Genomic DNA, 20,956 nt, shown 5'->3' with positions numbered 1-20,956 from the left:
CGCTCGGCTCTTTAGTCCCCCGGCTCGATGGTACCTTTTTCCGGTTTCAGGAGGCGCAAGTGCGGCTCTCTAGGCCGCCTCTAGCTCTGTGGTGACGGTGGCCGAGGTGGCCGTCTGGTCTGAAAAGAGCGGCGGGAGCCGCTGCATTTCCTCCCCAGCTACCCGGGAGGAGCGGCCGGCTCCAACGGTGACGTGGCTGCGAAGGGCTCTCGGGAGTCCGCATCCCGCCGGAAAGGTAAGGTTTCCGAGCCCCGAATCCCGGGGCCAGTAGATAGATGCCACCTCTCGACGAGCTGGTGAACGGCGTTGTGTGGGACGCGAGGATCTTCCGGGGAATGGGGGCCCGTCCTCCATCGGCTATTCTATTAGGGGCAAGGCTGGGGACGCCTGACAGCTCAAACCTGACTCTGCAGGGACATGTAGTCCCAGTTTGGCGTGGTGAAACTGGCCCCCCATATTAGTTGCCTGTTTTTATTGTTCACAACTTTTCCCGTGTTACTGGCCCCTTACTAAAAACGAGGAAATCGTAGTTTAGAGAGAGGAGTAATTTCCCCCAAAGTTACAGAGAATCGAAGTGGCAGAAGTGGGGCGCAACCCCTGTCCGGCGGCGTTTGATGCCCAGGCCTCTTCCACTCGCCTCAGCGCAGGTTGACATCGCGGGCCTTGCCAGCATTGATCCGGAGTTTTATTGTCTAATCGCAACAGGTGTTTCGTGATCCTCTGCAGCAAGTGTTGGCACCGGGAACATCCCTTGGGACCAAATGTGCAGTGGACGATGCCCCTCCTAACCCCACAGATCCAAGACGAGAATGACTACAGCTTAGTGGCCAGCCTTGACAATGTTAGGAATCTCTCCACTATCTTGAAGGCTATTCACTTCCGAGAACATGCTACATGTTTCGCTACTAAAAATGGAATCAAGGTTACAGTGGAAAATGCAAAGTGTGTGCAAGCAAATGCTTTTATTCAGGTATGGAAATAGGCATCTTTTAAGTGATTTGCCAACAGTCCCACAGTTGGCAAGTGGCTGATTTGGGATGAGAACCGAAACATTTGTTTCCAGAGTATACGCTCTTGGCCAGTACTTCCCTTTTCCCTTTTATTGGTTGTAATCCGTCCTTACAAAGTAATATATGTATGGTTCAGATAGGATTTCAGATTTAATCCAACTTTTTTTTTTTTAAAGATTTTATTTATTTGACAGAGAGAAAAAGAGACTGAGAGCACAAGCAGGGGGAGTGGCAGGCAGAGGGAGAGGGAGAAGCAGGCTTCTGCTGAGCAAGGAGCCCAATGTGGGGCTCAATCCCAGGGCCCTGGGATCCTGACCTGAGCCGAAGGCAGACGCTTATCCGACTGAGCCACCCAGGCGCCCCTAATCCAACATTTTTTTGAACACCAAAGTGCACAGTGTGACCTCAGGTATAGAAGGATAGATAAGACATGGTTCCTGTCCTCAAAAGAAATTGAAAACTAGTATCATTCATGCATTATCAAATTGTTTGGCTGTTTTCCAAATGACTTTAGCCCTGTTGATGGGCAAAAAATGAGACAAGGGAAAGTCATGTGGGCGATAGTTTAGATCAAGAAGCTAGATGAAAGATCTTTCATAAAGTTTTGCATGGTACTGAAATCAGTTATACCTTTACTGAGTAGTAGTATTCTAGTGGATAATAGTTGAAAAAGCTTAAGATGTTTTGATCGGTAATGAGAGATTATTTTCATGGGTTAGCACAATATTGTTATTTTTAAAACATATAAAGTGAAATCTAGAACCTTGTGAGTTTTCATTAATGTATATACATTTTCATGTTTACTTTTTTTCACAGGCTGGAATATTTCAAGAGTTTATAGTTCAGGAAGAATCTGTTACTTTTCGAATAAATTTAACTGTCCTTTTAGACTGTTTATCTATTTTCGGATCAAGTCCTACGCCAGGTGAACCATTTTATTATGATAATGACACAAAAGCATTATACAGATGGTCAGAGAAATACAGGAAAAGTTATTAGAAGTAAGAAATATCTTGGAAATTGCAAATTCATCTTTCACTGGTTACAATCATGTATTCTAACTTTTCACAGTAATAGAAAGTGTGCTATAGTTCTTTCCATATTTGCAAAAGTAATTATATTAACATATATATGTTTTATTTTTTTAGAAATAGTGAATTCAGTTGCTATGAATATAAAACTACAAGGACTCCCCCAAAGAATGATTTTATTTCACCAGACTCTAGAGATTAGCCAGGGAAAGTTCAGTTGTGGTTCTTTAGAAAATATATTTTAATTTTGTACTGACAGTTCCATTGTTATTCTACATTTTTCTAACGCAGCATTCCCTAGCTGGTTTTTCATAAAAGCATCTGCCTTTCCCCATTCTTCACTGTGGCTCTCCATCCAGTGAGAGAAAGGAGCCAGAATCTCTAGTCATATTCCTCCTCCTCTCTAGTGGTTTGTAGTGTTAAAACCCACACCACCATTAACTGCCCTCTCTTTTTCTCCCAATTTGATCTTAAAGTTTGAGGAAATGTAAATGTCTCCCAGTAGGAGAGGTTGGAAGGGTCCTCATCACAGTGAATACACTGACAGTATCATACAGGCGATATTAAAGCAGTCCGCTCTTGCACACATGGCACCTTTGGGAAAGAGCCTAGCTAATTCTGCAGTGATTCTATTACTTGCAGTATTGGTCCATGTAGATTCTCCTTCCTGCAAATTGTAGATATATAAAACCAATATGCTATTTCTGAGGTGTTTCTGGCAAGCTGGAAAATGATTTCAAAGAGTTGTATTTTGTTCTCATTCCCAGTTTTGTTAGTTGCCATTTGAATTGTCTACACGTTACTGTCATCAGGGAAAATATGATCCCTTTTTGTAAAGAGATGCATGCATATGTGCTAGAAATTGGGCAGAATAAAATAATCTTCAGGAATTTTATGTATCATTTAAGGAGAAGCGATACCTGCATTATAAACCTAAGCCCGACATATGATTTATTTCCATTGCAGGGACTTTAACTGCACTTCGGATGTGTTACCAAGGTTATGGTTACCCTTTGATGCTGTTTCTGGAAGAAGGAGGAGTGGTGACAGTCTGTAAAATCAATACTCAGGAGCCCGAGGAGACTCTGGATTTTGATTTCTGCAGCACCAATGTTATCAATAAAATTATTCTGCAGTCAGAGGGGCTCCGTGAAGCATTTTCCGAGTTGGATATGACGAGTGAGGTCCTACAGATCACCATGTCTCCCGACAAGCCTTATTTCAGGTACTTGACTGCAAGGCACTTATAATTAATACTGTAGTCTACTGTATCTCCCTGCTTACACATTTGCTTAGGACCCAGAACTTTTATTATCCAGGCTCCTAGAATTTTCAGATCTTGAGAGAGCTCTTACTCTTACTTCATACTTGTGTAGAGCAGAAACCTGAGGTCCGGGAAGATGAACTCAGTATTTAAAGCTCATAGTTAAGTAGTGCTGGTTCGTAGGTGAATAGCCCAGTCCCTGCTTCATAATCTAGTGGTCTTTTCATTGTACTACTTACTGGTGCAGATCGTTACATCACGAGGAAAATTTGGGCTTAAGCTTTTTGACAAAGGTGTTTGTATCATACGGTTATCTCCTTTTCTTTCACGTTAGTATAGGATGCAAAAGGAAGCAGATGTTTTCTATACACGGTTACATGGTTCATTCACGAAATATCTATTAGTCACCTACTATATGCATAACTACCTTTTTAAGCACTTTGGAAAGGAACGGCTTAAAATCAAGGTGGGGGCGCCTGGGTGGCACAGCGGTTAAGCGTCTGCCTTCGGCTCAGGGCGTGATCCCGGCGTTGTGGGATCGAGCCCCACATCAGGCTCCTCCGCTATGAGCCTGCTTCTTCCTCTCCCACTCCCCCTGCTTGTGTTCCCTCTCTCGCTGGCTGTCTCTATCTCTGTCGAATAAATAAATAAAATCTTTAAAAAAATAAAAAAAATAAAATCAAGGTGAAGAGAAGATATGTGAAACAGCATAGAAGGAACAGAATTGTGTGCCACTAAGTACCAAAATAATACACAGAGAGGCTTAGAGAACAGTACCTGAGTACTTGGGGGGTCGATCGAGGTAAGCTTCCGGGGGGGGGGCAGTTTTCAGCAGGAATACAATGTCAAAATCTCTCAAGCTGCTCCTGATGTTTTGAACCAACAAATTATGAAATTTTCAGGATTAGAATCAATTCGGAGAGAGGATTTAAATAGTTCTCTTTTGAATTACATCAGAATATTAAAGTGTAAAGGAGCTAAAAATACATAAGGAATGAGAGGTATGTTGTTCTTCTTACACCCAGTCGAGAAGAACTGCAGGCCCTTATCATGACAGGCAGCAGTTAAAAATTTGGCTCCAGATTGGTTAAAATATTAACCAAAATGGAAATTCTACTTAAGCAGTGATAGGAATGAAAATTCTGGGCACTTAAACAGTGCATTTCAGAGGCTCCCCACCGAAGTGGTGTCTCTCAGCACAGGTAACTAGATAGATCATGGTATCTTTCCTCTCCGGGGTGGGAAATGATGAGGTGGTGGGGAACTAGGAGTTGAAATTTTTTTCTGGATTTGTTAAATTTGAGGTGCCTATGACAGTAGGGAGCAGCTGGACATACGGAGCTCAGGACTTCAGTCTAGAATGGGAATCTAGGTTTGGGAGTCGTCGTCACGGCTGGGGACGGATGCGATGGCTGGGGGGAGACGTTACGTTAGAGGAGAGAAGAGATGGAACCTGAGGGGGACCAGCACCTAGGTGCGCTCACCAGTACTCACCAGCGTGCTGACCCCATAGCAGATGATCAACACGTTCTTGCAGATTAAACAGACATCTAAACATTTATGAATGGCTAAACACACCAACTGCTGATACTGCCAAGCAAGGAGAACCATGCAACAGCCTAGAGAGCAGTCTGACTAAGATACAGAAGAGCCAGAATTCGGGGTGTGGCGGTGAGGGTGGAGAACAGGACCCCAGGCTTGCCGATGAGTTCGATCAGGGTCTTCCATCACTCCTCAAACTCTCTCCTTTTATATGATTTGTGATTTAGAATGAGGAAGGGCGAGTATCAGAGTAGAATTAAGGTAATGAAATTGAGGCAGACACCTCTGGATTCCTTTCATGATTGATTTTTTCCAAAGCTGTTTATTTGTTGCTGGATCTTCTGAACTCCCACAGCATCCTGCAAGAATCTTTATTACCGTAATTGGTATAGTGTGTTGTCAGTGTTTGTTTATGTCTGTCACTCACCAGAATGAGCTTCTTAAGGAAGTGTCGTCTTTACTGAGATCCTAATTGGCTTATTGTTGGACCAGTGAATAAATGAATTGCTCTTTTTTTTTTTTGCTGTAGGTTATCTACTTTTGGGAATGCGGGAAGCTCCCACCTTGATTATCCCAAAGATTCTGATTTGATGGAATCATTTAATTGTAACCAGATGCAGGTCAACAGGTCAGTTCTTAATATATTGGTGATGAAGGTGAGGTCGAATATCACATATCTATTAAATAAATGTTAAACTTTCAATCTGTTGCTAAAGGAAAAACATCCTAAAGATATAAATAGTAGGGTGCTGGGTTTACTTGGGGATTTGGGGTCGTGAAAATGGATGAAATTTTAAAAATGAAAAATATTAGCAAATTGGACGAGTATTTGATTTTATCCTTCTATTTGTTACTTGGTAGTTCTTGGCTAAGTTTTGTCCTTTACTTGGAGTTATGAGCACCACGTCAAGTGTGTCCAAATAACAACTGCTTTTTATTTACTCCTCCTCAGATACAAGATTGCTTTACTGAAACCCTCCACAAAGGCCTTAGTCCTGTCTTGTAAGGTATCTATTCGAACAGATAACCGAGGATTCCTCTCATTACAGTACATGATTAGAAATGAAGATGGACAGATATGCTTTGTGGAATATTACTGCTGCCCTGACGAAGAAGTTTCCGAATCAGAGTCTTAAGTATGGCATTCACTGTGATCTCTATGTGAACATTGCAGAGAGGTCACATTCTCATTCTGCGTATAGTGGCTCCGTGATACTGGGTTTTCTAAAGGGAAGAAGCATGGAGGAGATGGGAACAAGGCCCATGTAGCCTAACAGTTGCTGTGTATTTTGTAAGCCAATGTTTTCATGTAGTCATAGATTACCCACTACTGGACTCTCCTGTGGTTCTGTCTTTTGAACTCACAGGAATCATTATGAAGCAAGATGAATCATCTGTTTAAGTCAGACATTTCAAGAGTCTAAAAATTTAAACTTTGATGAATCCTTACCTGACATGTTCTTTTATTTATTTACTATTAGACAAAGCAGCAGCATATGGGCATTGCTTATTAGTTTGAATTCCAAAGAATATATCTTAACAGTGGTTCTCAAAGTGTGGCACCTAGACCAACAGCAGGAGCATTACCTGGAAACTTGTCAGAAACTCTGGCGGTGGGCCAAGAATCTGTAGCTCAGGAAAACTTTCCCCCAGGAAATTCTGATGCATGCTAATGTTTGAGAACCACTGTTTTGAAGGATACTTTTTTTTTTTTTTGGTTTTAATAGCATTTAATTGCACTGAAGTGATTGTTTTTACATGTGATTTCTTCCCAAATGTTCTGAAGTTTAGGCTTTGCCAAACAAGTCTGAGTGATTATATGATTTATTTTTAAAGTACACATTTTAAAGAAATCTATGAACAAGATCTAAAACAGTCTTCAGCGTTACAGGATTTCTTCTTATTCTCTGCAACTGCTCACTGCAGTAAGTACTGTAGTAAGTACTTATTAGATACCTTCTATTTGCCTGTAAGACTTTCTCATCCAAGATGTTGAAAACCAGTTATTAAGTGATTCTGCACTTTCCGGGGTAGTTTTCAATCAATTTTGATGGCATGTAGATATTTAATAAAATGAAATACTAAAATTATCTGGCTTGTTTTCTAGTAGAAAAAAATATATAACTAGAAGTTCCTATACCGTGTGATACAGCTCAGTGTCGGGCAGGCACTGTTGGCTTTTGTGGGTGGGACAGTTCGTCACTGGGAAAAAAAACTCATCCCATTGCAGGATTCATTTAGCCTCCCTGGCCCCTACCCACTATGTCTGTCCTTGTGACCTGTGACCTCCACCCCCCGTTACTGATGGTTAAGAACCCTTGAATAATATTCATCAAAAACATGCATTAAAAGGGTACATTTGGAATGCCCTCCTTAAAATAGGCCACACGGCATTAGAGGAGATTGGTTTGGAGAGTAGTTCAGCAAAGCACTTCAGGGAAATGCTCCCTGGCACATGGACAGTTCTGAGTGTCTAGCCCACAGTGACTCCCTGATAACTCCCGAGTCCCCAAGTCCTCACAGGATGTCGGCTGGCACAAAAAGAGTTGGAGTTTTGTGAAGTATAGTATATGTTCAAGAAGGAAGTGAATCTACTAAAGGTTGTGCAAACATTTTTTTAGAGAAACATCGAGAACAGAACAAATATAAAACATAATTTTGAAAATATTTAACCCAGTCAATTTCAAGGACTATAATTTTCGTTTAAAATAGGGCAGTTATTTTTGGGTTTTGTTCACTGATACGTCCCATACCTAGAACAGTGCCTAGTATGTAACATATTTAATAAGTATTTGTTAGATGGAAGAACCTCCATTTCAGATTACCTTTTAGCATCTTATTAGTCACTATGATTTCAATTATTTAGCTCTGAATTGATTTTGATCTAATGTATTTTGTAAAAGTTAGACCTGTGAAGGATTTAAAATATATATTGGTTTCATAGGGAAAGATTGACTTTTTGCACATTTAAGACAATCATTTTAGTGGCACATATCTTTAGCCATTTAGAATTCATAAGCTAATGAATGTAATTCTTTCTCCATCACCCTAACAGGAAGGTTCTGATTGAATATAGAATTTCCTAGTGTGTTCACTTCAACTTACAAATTTACTAGTTTAACTTTGTTCAAATTCCTATGACAGTCCGCTAGGGGGAGTGCTTTCGCAGGTCGACCAGGACACATCAGTGACGACTAATTCATTTCATGTGTCACACACAGAAAAACAGAATCTTATTTTTAAGACCTTTAGTTTGCCTTTTTGAAGTTGATCTCATTTTCTTATTAAACTGCCCTTACTACAGGAATGGGTAATCTTTTTCTCCATTTTTAATGTTTTTCCCTGTTTGATGATGGTGTGCTTCCACCTGGAATTGATGAATCAAAATAAAAATAAAATGATTTTTTAAATTCTACTTTTCTAATAACAATAAATCTTGTAACACAATCACTTTTATAAGAAGCCACAGAGTTTCTGTGGTGTATCAAGTAGTCCTGGTAAGAATTTGTTACCGTTGCTGAAAGGGCAGCATGTGGCACTCTTAACAGTTTAGGCTGGGGAATTCTTTGGAACAATGTACTGCCTTCCCTTCCCTGTCTTCACACTGACTTCCTCTTGTCTCCTCCTGAAAAAATCTACTGGGTCCTGAGAAATCGGGGTAATTGTATATTTTCTTTCTTTTCCTAATTCTGCCATAGGTGGTATTTGCACACACAGGTCAGGTTACATGCACACCGGCGGCAGCTGGCAGCCCTAACGGGGATCTCCTACTCCAGGAGTGACAGCTAGTGCCCTGATCAGAAATGCCCTGGGCAACTGTCCGGGTGCTTGTGCTGTCCATATTGCAGTCCCCACCAGAGAGTTTGATAACTAGTGGAATAAATGTTTAAAGTAGGTTTTACTTTTGAAATGAACAGCTTGTTGATCAATATAATTGATAACAGTAGTGGCTCTCGTTGGCAAAACTAGAGGTATTCAGGATGAGTAGTTCCCCGCGCTTGCATGGAAAGCACAGAAGAATCTAGTGAGGCTTGTAGCCTGTACATTTAGGCTTGGTGTCTGAGGCTTGACCCCTAAAGGGTCTTGCTTCCTGCCATTTTGTCCAGGATTTCTGGTTGCTTGTTGCTGACTGGATTGGGACAGTCTCACCTCTGGAATAGTGTCAAGTTTGCCTTAAGTGGGCCTTTCGTGGAAACTGGTGGGTGGGCTACCAAAACAGAGAAGTGGGACTTCACTGACTTAAAGGAACAGATTGCATAAACTGTTTGCATGCTCGCTGATAAATGTTTATTAAAATCTGTATGTGGGACAGTTTGGGCTTGATTTTTTTCCCTTTTCTAATTTGGTACAGAGATTGTAGGAAAATAGCTAACCCTCGTCCACCTCAAATATTTCAGTTCCTGTTAGCTAATTTAAAAAGAATCTGAAAGTTGTGAATGACCTTATTGACTCAGATCTGTTAGAAACATCAAGTGTTTGATCGGGGTGGATTGTCCAGATTGCTGGTTCCCACTGAATGAATTCCGAAAGTGGCTTAGCCCTCATCTACAGTTTTCTGAGAGAAAGCGAAAGTTTATATTCAGTTTTACTGAGCTGAATATTTCCAAGTGATTTCTTAAAACTTGGGGATTTCACAAAATACTAAAATTTTAAAACTTTCAGAACCAACACAAGTAGCAACTTACTATTTTCTCAGGTATGAGGATATTAAAATATAGGCACCATTCATTATCACCACCATTTCATTAAACAATTTAACATCAAAATCTCACAAAATGGACTACTAGCAACTTTACACTGACAATAAACACTGAAAATAGTTAAGTATTTAAAACTAATTTCAAATGCAATAACAGGATCACACTGTAACATTTTATTTTGCAAGGTTACACTTTATGCTACTGTTTTATTGATATGGGTTTGTCATTCTGGAGATCTTAAAACACTGGGGTCTCCCAAAATATTAATTTAAAAAATTTTAGTGTCATGCAAAATGGAGTCCAAATGGCCACTTCTGTTTGGTACTTTTGTTTTTTATCACAGTCGTTGAAAACCCATTTTCATCTGGATATGTGAAAATGGAAGCAGCTCTTCTGAGGCTACTTTAGTCAATTCAGAATATTCTGGGTAAGAACAGCAGGCCCGTCTCCAGACAGGGCTAAAATTAGCAAGGACAGGCTGGGTGACCAGTTCACAAGCACTGCAGAAAAGGTCAGTGGGATACAGCTGCCTTTGGCCAGGGCTGCAACCTGAGACCTTGGTACTGAGTGCCAAACTCAAAGCGCTCTGGGAGTGAGCTAAGGGAGAACACAACTGCAGGAGGAAGACTACCAGTCTACAGACAAGCCATTGGATTAATTGGTATATATGTTCTTATGCCACAGCAGCACACTACTCACCGCTATACCTTGCTTGGGTACTGGCTGATCATTAGGTTTTATAGAATGAACAAAGGACTGAAATAAAAAAATAAATAATTTTTTGAATGAAGAACCAAAATGTTCTTATAAGCACTGACTGAAATAGAGATGTTGTTAGAAGACACTTGGATTCCCAAAGACAGTCTCTGAGCTCCATTAAATCTGCCAACGTAACTGAGAATCGAAAAGAAAAATAAAAGTTTCTTAGATTGTAAACTCACAGGAATGTGATTTTTCTCCCTGGGTACAAGAAGAAGACAGTAAGGAATATAATTTGAGATTGCCAATTTCTTTTCCTAGATACACATTTGTTCAGGGGGTAAGGATGTTTTTTTGGTTTTTGTTTTGTTTTTTTTTAAACAAACTTGGTGAACATTCCTTCTGTAAAACAAGCTTCTTTAATCCAGTTTTGGGGTTGGGGGCAGCAGAGTGGGATGGAAAGTGTAACCTATGATTCAGGAAGTCAGCTTTATAATCACCAGGCTGACCTTGAACAAATCACTCTTTCTTGTCCCTAGTTTCTTCATTTATAATAAGAATCAAAAAGCCCTCTCTGACTCTTAACATGGCATGAAACCAGGGCAAATGTTTTCAGAAATCACAAGGCAGTTTTAGTGATCTGAAACAGGCTATGACTAAAGGTACTAACAAATAGTCTATTAAAATATTCACCAAAAACTACTTAGATATTGCAGAATCTTCTTTAAAAGCCAGAACTGAAAAAAAAGGAAATGTGAGTTATAGGAAATAAGAAAGGCATTAGAGTCCCAGGCACTAAGAGACTAAAAGCACCTGTTTAAAAAAAGATTTCTGACCCCCTCTCTGCCCCAAGTTATCCATCAGGAGCCTTTCTAATGGCCCCTGGGCATTTTACCTGTAATGCTGCTGCTCAGTAGACCTTTTTTTCCTCTACAGTCCTTAGTTCTGCTTTCAATCTGCCATTGCTATCAGTGTTGATAAATACATCTTGTGATCCAGAACTTTTGTTATCAACAGGTTGGCTTTATTGTTGGCTATCTTGTATAGAGGTTTTCTCTTTACTGATCACAGAAGACCTAAAGGAAAGGAGAAAACCATTTGTGCATTTTTCTTTGTTCTTGCCTTCTCATCCAGCTCCGAAGCACTGCTTTATTAGGATAGAAAGCTGGATTCTGTCTGAGGCAACTGACTATTTCACCATGTGCCCATACCCCTTAAATGTTGACTCTTCTAATAGGCCTCTAAAGTGATTCTAGAGTCTTGGTTTTTCTCCCTCAAGAGCAGGGAGCTGTTCCTTTGATTTGGATGGCAGCCAAGGATGTCTTAGACACCTGGATTGCTTTTACTCACAGCTGAAAAAATTTACCTAACTTGGGGTCTTTTATATTGTTCATCATTTTCAGGTGATCTCTTCTCATGAACACACACATTTTAGAGCCCAGAGGCCCTGCTAAGTGCTACAAAGAGGATCTATCTTCCCCATTTCCAGCCATTAAAATTCTCATACTCTGATTTCCTAATACTGGAGAAGTTGGGCTGGAGTTAGAAGTAATCTGGTCCAAAAGAAATTTGGTCCAGAAACCTGGTTTCTATTAAGTGTTCTTCAGTCATCTCCTATTTAGACCTCAAGCCTGCAATGTGTGGTTTTCATTGCCCCTATTTGCCTGAAAAAAAGTATTTGTTCCATAGAAACATGAGCTACAAAATTTTATGAGACTTTTCTTATATGCAAGTTCCACTGAAGACTGATTCATTCTCTGTCTACTACTGACTGCATAAAATACAGAAAGCTATCTGGCACTTTAACTTCCTTCTCAGTAAACCAAGAGATAATGTGATTTCAAATCTGAAGAAGAAATAGGCGCAAATTAAGTCAATTGCCCAGGGTCTCATAAACTCAGAGGTGGGCAAAAATCTGAGGGACCTCTGCTGGTGACAGTAACAAGAAATCTGCCTGGGCCTTACCACCCTCCCGCCACAAGGTGGCAGGATTCCCCTTGCCTGAAATCTCCAGGTCACTGAAAGGACACTGATCTCCATCCACAGTGTATATATTATCTTCTTTGAGTTTAAGTAATTGTGTCAGACTTGTCTGTTTCTAAGGGCTGATAAGCTCCAGCTCACTTTCAAGATGTTAACCAGCAAAATGTTTTCCACGCCAGCTCGGTGGTAGCTTTTCACCAACGATAGTTACCAATTCTCCTTTTGCTTCCTGCATCAGTGTTGTAACAAGAAGGTAATAAACTCAAAGCCCAGGCTTCAGCAAAAATTAAAGTTGCTGTTATTTTGTTACATGAATGCTGTTAGGTGGGGCACCCTGATAACCACTTTACATACATTCTACTTTCACTGCAACACTAAGAGACAGGTGCTGTTCTCTCCATTCTTGGATGAGAACGACCGGGATTACCTGCAGCTAGAAAGCGGTGGTCCCAGGGTCTGAACCCGGGCTTGTCTGTCTCCAGAGCTAGCTGTCAACCACCATGGATCATAAAGAAAAATTAGTTCATAGGGATGTACTGAAGTCACATTTCTGTCATCAGATAAAATAGTTCATTGGTGAGGTAGTTGTGTTCACAGACTTTATTATGTCCTGAAGTGGGGCCCCAATTCTCTACCCAACTACAAAGCATTCTTGTACCCTCAGTTCAAGCGTGTGCTACACCCCTTGCTTTAAAATAAAACCAAATCTTAGGTAATTTCTCTACTTTGGTTCTAAAGACTGTGTTTTATTTGCCAAAATTGAAGTCACTGACCATTTCACAAAGAATTCAGCTATATATGAATACAGTGGTTTAAAAAAAATTAATTTGGTCTCAATAGGCCAGTAGGGAAGTTTAGTACATTAAAAGTTCTGAGAAGTCCGGGAAATGAACATGTGTCACTGTTTACCCTAGGTTTTTTCCTAAACTGATCTGCCCCAGGGCCTTTCTCCCTCCTCCTCGATGTCAGTGCCACATCCCTTGCAATCAGCAACCTTGCAATACCCTCTAGGCCATGCTACCTAGTATGGCAGCCATAAAGAACTTACCATTGCTTCAATACACTGTCCTCTGTCACGCCTCAGGGCCTTTGCATATACAGTTCCTTCTTCCTGGAATGGTTTCTCTTCTCCACCGGGATGAACTGTTACTTGCCCTTCAAGAAACAACTCAGATGTAACCCTCTCAGTCTTTTTCCAACTTTTCTTAGATTGTCTCTCCTTCCCACTCGCACTGCACTGAGATTTCTACTACAGGACTCACTCATTTTCATTAATTCTTCATGGTTGCCTCTCCTACTTGATTCTTGTCTCAAGAGTAATGCCCGTGTTTTATTTATCTTTATTAGCGCCCGCATCTCTAACCGCACCTCGTGCTTAGCAGGTGCTCGTGAGATGTTTCTTGAAGGAATAAATAAAGATGAGGACAGACTCAGAATGTTTAGGTGACCAAAGGTCCCGTAGCTATTTCATGGCAGCGCTGGGTGTCACACATGAGGTGCCTTCACTCAAAGTATCCAGCTCTTGTCGCTCTGCCCGAATAGCAAATTTGTGACATTGTGGGGGTCAGCTATCTCCCCACCCGTACCCGACGACAATACTAATAAATCAGCTCCACCAAACCACAGCGCTTTGCTCTGGAATGTCAAGCATGCCTCCAGGAAACCACGAACAGAGTGGGCCCATGAGATGAAAAATATTCGCTCTCCTTGCCCTATTCCACATTATATCCTATGAATCCATTTTTGTGGACAAGGCAGAGGGCTGTAGATGGTAGAATTTCTCCCCTGTTTTGCTACAGACAAGGCACCCCGAACTATCTCTCTGTCACTTAGCAGCCTCTGTTCCTGTTCAGGGAGGCCCGAAGGTGAGGCTAAAGGCTCCCTTCCCCATCTGCCCCGATGCCTCCAGCTCTTCCTAGTATCCTGATTTGGACAAGCTGCTGCCCCCTTGGCATCAGGACCAAGAGCAGATTTGCCTCCCACCGATTCATACACCAAGGTTTGCCCAAATATCCCCCCCGCCCCGTTTTGTTGAGGCAGTGTTGGAATATTTACTGATAGACGACAGGAAAAGAATAGGAATGCAGCGCCCGGGAAACCAGCCGATGGAGCATAAAGGTCATCACGCAGGTCTTGCCAAGGCTGGTTTGGCTGACACAGCACATCAGCTCTTCTCCGCCTTGCCGCACCTCCCTCTGTAGATAATCTCCCCAAATCCTACTTTCCTTGGCTTTCCGTCTCTAGCCCCTCAGCCCAGAAGAGGCTGTTCTGTTCTGTTCCCATGACCAAGAGGACAGCAGACCACTAATCGATCAGTGGGCGCTCCTTCTTTCCCCTCTTGTGAAGAGAAAAGGACAGTTCTCCCTGCTGCTTCTGCTGGTTTCTACATCTTAAGCCCCTTCAAAAGTAATACCGAAATAGCTTTTTGGCATGTGGCTGTCCTAGAAACATTTAAAAATAACAAAAATGAAGTTGATGCACCACACTCTCATCCTTCCAATATGTCCGCATGACTAGCTGGAGTTGTCCAAGTAGCTAGGATTTACTGAGTATTTATTTATTGAGCTAGTATTTATTTACCATAAGCTAGACCCTGTGCCGAGTGCCTTACGTAAAAATCTCATTTATTCTTCATTACGTTTCCCTTTTATAGATACTATTCTAGTCCTCTAGTTAGAGCTATACTCTTTAAAAATTTATCTTTTTTACTATCACAGGTATAATACATATTTTTTGTAAGAAAAAGTCAAATAACACAAATACATAATATAGAAGTTGAAAGTCCCCCATAATCCTATGTCCCAGAGATAATTACTGTTACTTTACTAACTATATATTTATATATATTTATGGGTTATACTCTATATAATACTCAATCATATGTATTTTTCATGTTTTTACCTTCAATAATATATCTGCAATATTTTTCTATAACTCTTCAAAGCTCCACTTCATGCTTCTGAATGACCATATTATATGATCATAAACATGGACCTCATTATATTGACCATAAATGTACTGGTGTTGCTACTGGTGGACATTTGAGTTTTTTCTACTGTTTTGCTATCATGAAAACAATCTGGGTTGCCTGGCTGGTTCAGTCGGTTAAGCCTCTGACTCTTGATTTTGGCTCAGGTCATGATCTCCGGTTCGTGAGATGGAGCCTCGCGTCGGGCTCCCTGCTCAGCACGGAGTCTGCTTGTCCCTCTCTCTCTGCTCATCCCCCCCTCTCCCCTGCATTCTAAATAAATAAATAAATAAATAAATAAATAAATAAAGCAAAATCTTAAAAATAAAATCTACAAGGAAGACAGAAGGCCCTCCTTCTGCATGACCCCCAAATAATACAATAGTACTTACAATAATGAACAATTCACAGAAGCTTACTATGTGCCATATATTAAGTAAAGCACTTAAAATAGACTGCTCTTATTATTCACATTTTCAAGATTAGTTTTTAATTTGTTTTTAAGTAAACTCCACATCCAACATGGGGCTCAAACTCACAACCCACAAATCAAGAGGCATACGCTCTACCAACTGAGCCAGCCAGGGGGCCCGTCAGATTTTTTTTCAGATGAAGAAAGGGAGACACAGGAAACCTCACTGCAAATGGGAAAGCTCAAATTTGAGCCCTGCTTTGATTCCAAATCACACTGCATATATTATCTCTAAAATAATCTCTCCCAAGCCCTTTCATTTCACATTTACATATTCCATGGGTTTCTTATCCATTCCCTTCACTTCAGAATCTATCTCCTTGAGCTCCTGGACCATTCAGCCTACTAGACATTGCCAAGTGGATGCATTGTGGGTACCTCACAGTTAACACATCCAAAACAGAAATCATCATCTTCCTCAGACCCTCTAGACATCCTCCAGGATGATCTCCACTTGTCAACACTATTTTAGTAGCATTGCCATTCACCCAATTGTCCAAGCTAGGAACTTCGAAGCCTCCTGTGACTCCTGCCTCCATTACACCTCACATCTAATTGGTGCTAACGTCTTGTTAGAGCAGGTCACAAACTGTTTCTCAACCCATCCTCTCCACCTTCCTCCTACTATGGCTTTAGATAATTAAGGCTCCCAACACCTCCTCCTTGGATTGTTGTATCTGCCTCCTATCTGATCTCCCGACTTCTAAAATCTCCCTCGGTCCCATCCATCCTTCCATTGCTGTCAGAGTTAATGCTGTAAAGCCAATAATTGATCATGTCATATCTTGCTTAAATCCTTCTGACTAGTAAATAAGTTCTAAACTCCTTAGCATGGCACATAAAACATCACATAATCTGGCCCTAATTTATCTTTCCACACTCATCTCCAGCATGTTCTTACTCACGGACCTTAAACTACAACCTCCCTCGGTCACTTGTGTTTCCTCAGAAATATCAAACATCTCCATGCCACTGTGCTGTTGCTCGTGCTACCTGAAATGCCGTCCTCTGGCTTCTCTGCTACCTGCTGATAGTTTACTTTTCTTTGAAGACCCAGCAGCCTGCCCCCAGTGTACACACAGTTTCCACCCATATGTCTAATCTCCCAATTTATTACTTGTCCTCTTTGTTTACATTTCTATTAATGCTTTACTATAGACTAGTCATCTGGTCATGCGTGTCTATTTTTCTGAAAGGACTCTATCTTAAATATATTGTATTTTTAGTGCCTAGAAGGAGCTTGATACGTAAATAATTAAAACTGAAGTACATTTGTGATTTAGCTAAAAGTTTACTCCTAAATCTGAGATGTTCTGTGCCTTTTCAATACATTAAAATCTTTACATGAGGATTGCAACTATCATTTAACCTTAGAATTAACTCCTATTTCAAGGGGCCATTTCTGCTTTCACTTCTTTGCAGAGGCTTTAAAAGCCAAGGATTTGGGCTCCTGGCAATGAATGTCCAGGGAACGTTGTCACTGGGTTTCCGGAGGAGGTGGGGTAGAAAGCACAAGAGCACATTGGAAAACTAGCAGAGTTCCAGGACATCTGGGATTGATTATTCCAGCGAGATGCTCAAGCAAAGAGAACAATTTTTGTACTGGGTTTTTGGGGTTGTTTTTTTTTTTTTTTTTTTTTTTGACATCTGGGCTTTGGCAGCTCCTCCTATGGGTTTGCTCAGCAGTTCTTGAGGAATGAGATATGGGCCTGTTTTGGTGGAAGAAAAACCTCTACTGACTCAACTTCTCCCACAGCAGAGTCCTTCAAAAGACTCTTCCTCTTACATGGATCTTCTTGGCAGGTCACGGTCTCACGGTCCTTTACAGAGAGAACCGGTCTCCATGCACCTAAAGCAGTTCCTACTACCTGGGGCCTGAATTAGGTTAGACCAACCTCTCCTAATTTCTCCTTCTCCTGTGATTCTTTTCAAACCATGGACAAGGAACAAGGAACAAGGAACAGTGAGACACTGGAGGAAAACCTCAGGCTCCTGAGGAAGTAGATTCACTCCAGCTACTCCGAAGCTTCTCTTGTTAAATACAAGCCGAGTAGAACTTTAGCTCCAGTTTTGAGGGGGGCGGGGGGGAAAGCTGTTTTGCAAACACTGACTGAGCACATACTCGGCCAGCCACCGTCCTATGCATGTCCCATACGTTATTTTATTTAAAACTCACAACTTTACGTGGTATACTATTATCTGTATTTTCATGATGGAGAAACCAAGGTTCAAGGAGGTTAAATGATTTTCCCCAGGCCACATACTTCGTAAGTGGCAGAGGCAGGTTAAGCTGACAGGGATGAATCCAGTAATGCATATTCTTTACTCATTACTTGTAAAATAAAATGATAATAGTTGCACGATAGACAAAAGCTTCTCATTTAAACATTCAGACCTATGACCTCCAGCATCTCAGAAAGATCATCATTATCATTACTATTATTATTATTATTATTATTATTCCAACATCCACTGAGCATTAAGGACCTCTCAGGACTTGATCTAAGTATGCTGTATTATATATAATCCTATTCTCACAAAAGCCACCTTTTGAGCAAGGGACTATTATTTCCTTAATAAATAGAGGCCGAGAAAGGCTGAATCACTTCACTGAGGTCAGAGAGCTGAGGCTGGAGGCTGAGTTTGAAATCCAGTCTCCCTTCAGAGCGTAAGCTGCATTGCCCACAAAGAGCACCTCTGGAGACCTACCTGCTAACCAGGTGTCTCCATATGCATTCTCAGATTCATCAAAGTCAGAATCCCTATTCCATAGTAAAAAGGAGTGTAGTTTTGAAATACGATAGATGTGGGTTCAAATCTTACTTCACTTACCAGCTAGGGGATTCTGACCCTCAGTTTCAACACCTGAACATGGGAGATAAAAACATCTACCTAGTAGGATTATTTGTGGGTTAGAAATAGTGTATGTATTTTACAATGCCAGGGAATTGGAAGGAGTTCTATATTATACCTATTATTTTGTTATGGGGGCACCTGGGTGGCTCAGTCGGTTAAGCATCTGACTCGATTTCAGCTCAGGTCATGATCTCAGGGTTGTGAGATGGAGCCCCAAGGTGCAGTGGCTGCTTGAGACTCTCTCTCCCTCTGGCCCTTCCCCCTCCTAAAAAAATACATATATATATATATAGCATATATATATTATTATACATATTATATATAACTATATTTTCTGAAAGTTCATTTCTGAACTTTATATATTTATATATCATCATATATAACTATATATTTATATATATAACTATATATAACTAAATATGTAACTATTTATTTTCTGAAAGTTCATTTCTGAAATGAACTATATATATGTATATATATATGTATATATATGTATATATATATGTATATATATGTATATATATATGTATATATATGTATATATATGTATATATATATATACACACACACACACACATAACTATCTATATATAGTTATGGTTCTTAACCAGGAAAATATACTTTCATACCCACTAGCAGGTAGGGGGCAAAGTTCCCCATACATCATCCTCACATGGACATCACTAGAGAGGCTAGAGAACCCTCTTCTGGATACTGACAAAGCAGGACACAGTCTTCTGTTGGGCCTAGTGGAGGTGTGGCTCTGACTCAGGTGGGTGGGGACAGGATGGGCTGAATGTGTTCTCTCTGCTCATCTTGTCCCTCACCTGTCCAGCCTGGCGAGAAACATACCCATTGTGAGCCACCTCCAGTGAACTACAGTCAGGGTCCTGACTCTCACTCCGTAACAATGCCCCTCCTTATCAGAGGCTCTAAGGGAAAAGCACATGGCCTTTAGAGTCCCACTGGCTTAGGCCCAAACCTCTAAGACTAAGTGAATTTAGACAAGTCCCTTCGCAGAACATTGGGCTCCCTTCCGTCAGATGAGAGCTATCATATGGGCATTTGTGAGGAGTAAGTACTTCATGACTAGGATCTAGCTCACTTATAGGCACTTAGTATACACCCAACAAATTTTAATTATCTTCTTTCTTTGAAGAGAATAGTTCAAGGTCAACATCATTCTAATATGAACAAAAAGCAATGATATGCCAAAGACAAAGAAGGAGGCAAGTCTGCACGAAACACTCTTTTAATACTAACTTTGGAGATAATTAAATCCCCCCCAAAAGAAACCTTGCCTTATATTGAAGGACCTAGATTTTGTATATTCAGCAAGAAGAAATAAGTAATGTATTCGTTTACTTTGTATAAGTCCATGTTGGATCTGTCGCAAGTTGTCAGCTGAGACGCCATCTTGCAGGATTTGGTTCCAATGCTCAGCATTGAAAGAGATACTATGAATACTAAGTATTATTGCAGCAGACCCCCATAACATCAGTTTCTGAGGCACTACTGGAAATCGACTAGTTACCTCCAAAGGATGTGGCCAAATCCATAGTACAGGTTGGCATTCTGCCTTACTAGCAAGAACAACAGAGGTGCTAACCCCTAGCTGAATGAATCTGGGTGAGGCCACACTATCCACAGACCCACACGGATGACCTGGTTGATGACCAGAGTCAGAACTCACCTCTGCAACAGGGTAAGGAGGTCTCTCGTGTCTCTGCTCTTACTGTGCTCACTTCCGTAGAAAAGGATTTGAATCATCAGACACTGTAGGTACGTTGAGAAACACAGCAGGTTAAAGAGAATCCGATGGCAAGCACCTTCATAATAAACCAAACTCAGGAGAGCACCAGTGGAACAGAGGTATCATGAGCTTACATTTCAAATGTCTGCAACACATCTCCTCCTGGTTCCCACCACGGAGGACAAGGAGCCTGAGTTGAAGGCTCTGCACACTCCCAGGCTCTATGTGCATCATTCCACCTCAGTGCACCTACCACTGCCATGTGTGGCTACGGGTCACCAAAGTAACAGGGCCCAAACAGGGCTGCCGGAGTGGTTTCCATGCGGATTTTCCAAATAGCTATCACCAAATGGATGGACATCAATGAAATCTGTGTACGGGTCCTAAATCTGCATTGCATTCTCAGGCTGTATCACTTTACTCTTGGGCAGTTTTCCATGTAAAATTTTATTGCTGACCTCTCTTTCCAATCAAGATGGGATAATAGGGATCAGATTTACCCTTGCACTTGAAACAGCCAAAAAGAGAAAGAGTAAATAAAATATATGAAACGATCTTCAAGACGCTGAACATCAGCAAACAAAGAGCAGTGGTCCCTGAGAGAGGGCAATAAGTGAGATAAATGCTATGACTGCCCCCAGATTATTGCTTTGAGAGCATTTCCAGGCCATGATGCAG

General features: G+C 41.0%; 2 protein-coding genes across 5 annotated transcripts in view; one reads left to right on the top strand and one right to left on the bottom strand.

Annotated features, from left to right (window-relative positions):
• Positions 1-33: 33 nt before the first annotated feature.
• RAD1 (RAD1 checkpoint DNA exonuclease) lies at positions 34-6,934 on the top strand. Its single transcript, XM_026506786.3, has 6 exons — positions 34-235; positions 706-970; positions 1,827-1,935; positions 3,008-3,266; positions 5,377-5,475; positions 5,800-6,934. Exons 2-6 carry the CDS (start codon positions 776-778, stop codon positions 5,981-5,983), a joined length of 846 nt encoding a protein of 281 aa, XP_026362571.1. The 5' UTR covers positions 34-235; positions 706-775; the 3' UTR covers positions 5,984-6,934.
• Positions 6,935-9,707: 2,773 nt separating this feature from the next.
• The window catches only part of TTC23L (tetratricopeptide repeat domain 23 like), a 57,919-nt gene continuing 46,670 nt past the window's right edge, over positions 9,708-20,956 (bottom strand). For 3 of the 4 annotated variants that reach the window (XM_057312189.1, XM_057312190.1, XM_057312191.1), the window contains exons 11-13: positions 20,219-20,301; positions 13,278-13,384; positions 9,708-11,322 (exon numbers count right to left, since the gene is read on the bottom strand). In XM_057312189.1, coding sequence (XP_057168172.1) covers positions 13,303-13,384; positions 20,219-20,301 — 165 coding nt within the window. In that variant the 3' untranslated portion in view covers positions 9,708-11,322; positions 13,278-13,302. The remainder of the gene's footprint in view (positions 11,323-13,277; positions 13,385-20,218; positions 20,302-20,956) is intronic. The other variant, XR_008959195.1, reaches the window with a different exon arrangement.

Source organism: Ursus arctos, unplaced genomic scaffold, assembly GCF_023065955.2.
Source record: "Ursus arctos isolate Adak ecotype North America unplaced genomic scaffold, UrsArc2.0 scaffold_15, whole genome shotgun sequence".
NCBI lineage: Eukaryota > Metazoa > Chordata > Mammalia > Carnivora > Ursidae > Ursus > Ursus arctos.
Note: the sequence above shows the minus strand (reverse complement) of the source record. Positions and strands in the feature narration are given on the sequence as shown.

Excerpts from the sequence above, each read along its gene's own strand:
- RAD1 (XM_026506786.3), top strand. The coding sequence starts at position 776 with ATGCCCCTCCTAACCCCACAGATCCAAGACGAGAATGACTACAGCTTA. Across the intron at positions 971-1,826 it reads AAGCAAATGCTTTTATTCAG|GCTGGAATATTTCAAGAGTT; the intron begins GTATGGAAATAG and ends TTTTTTTCACAG. Across the intron at positions 5,476-5,799 it reads AACCAGATGCAGGTCAACAG|ATACAAGATTGCTTTACTGA; the intron begins GTCAGTTCTTAA and ends ACTCCTCCTCAG.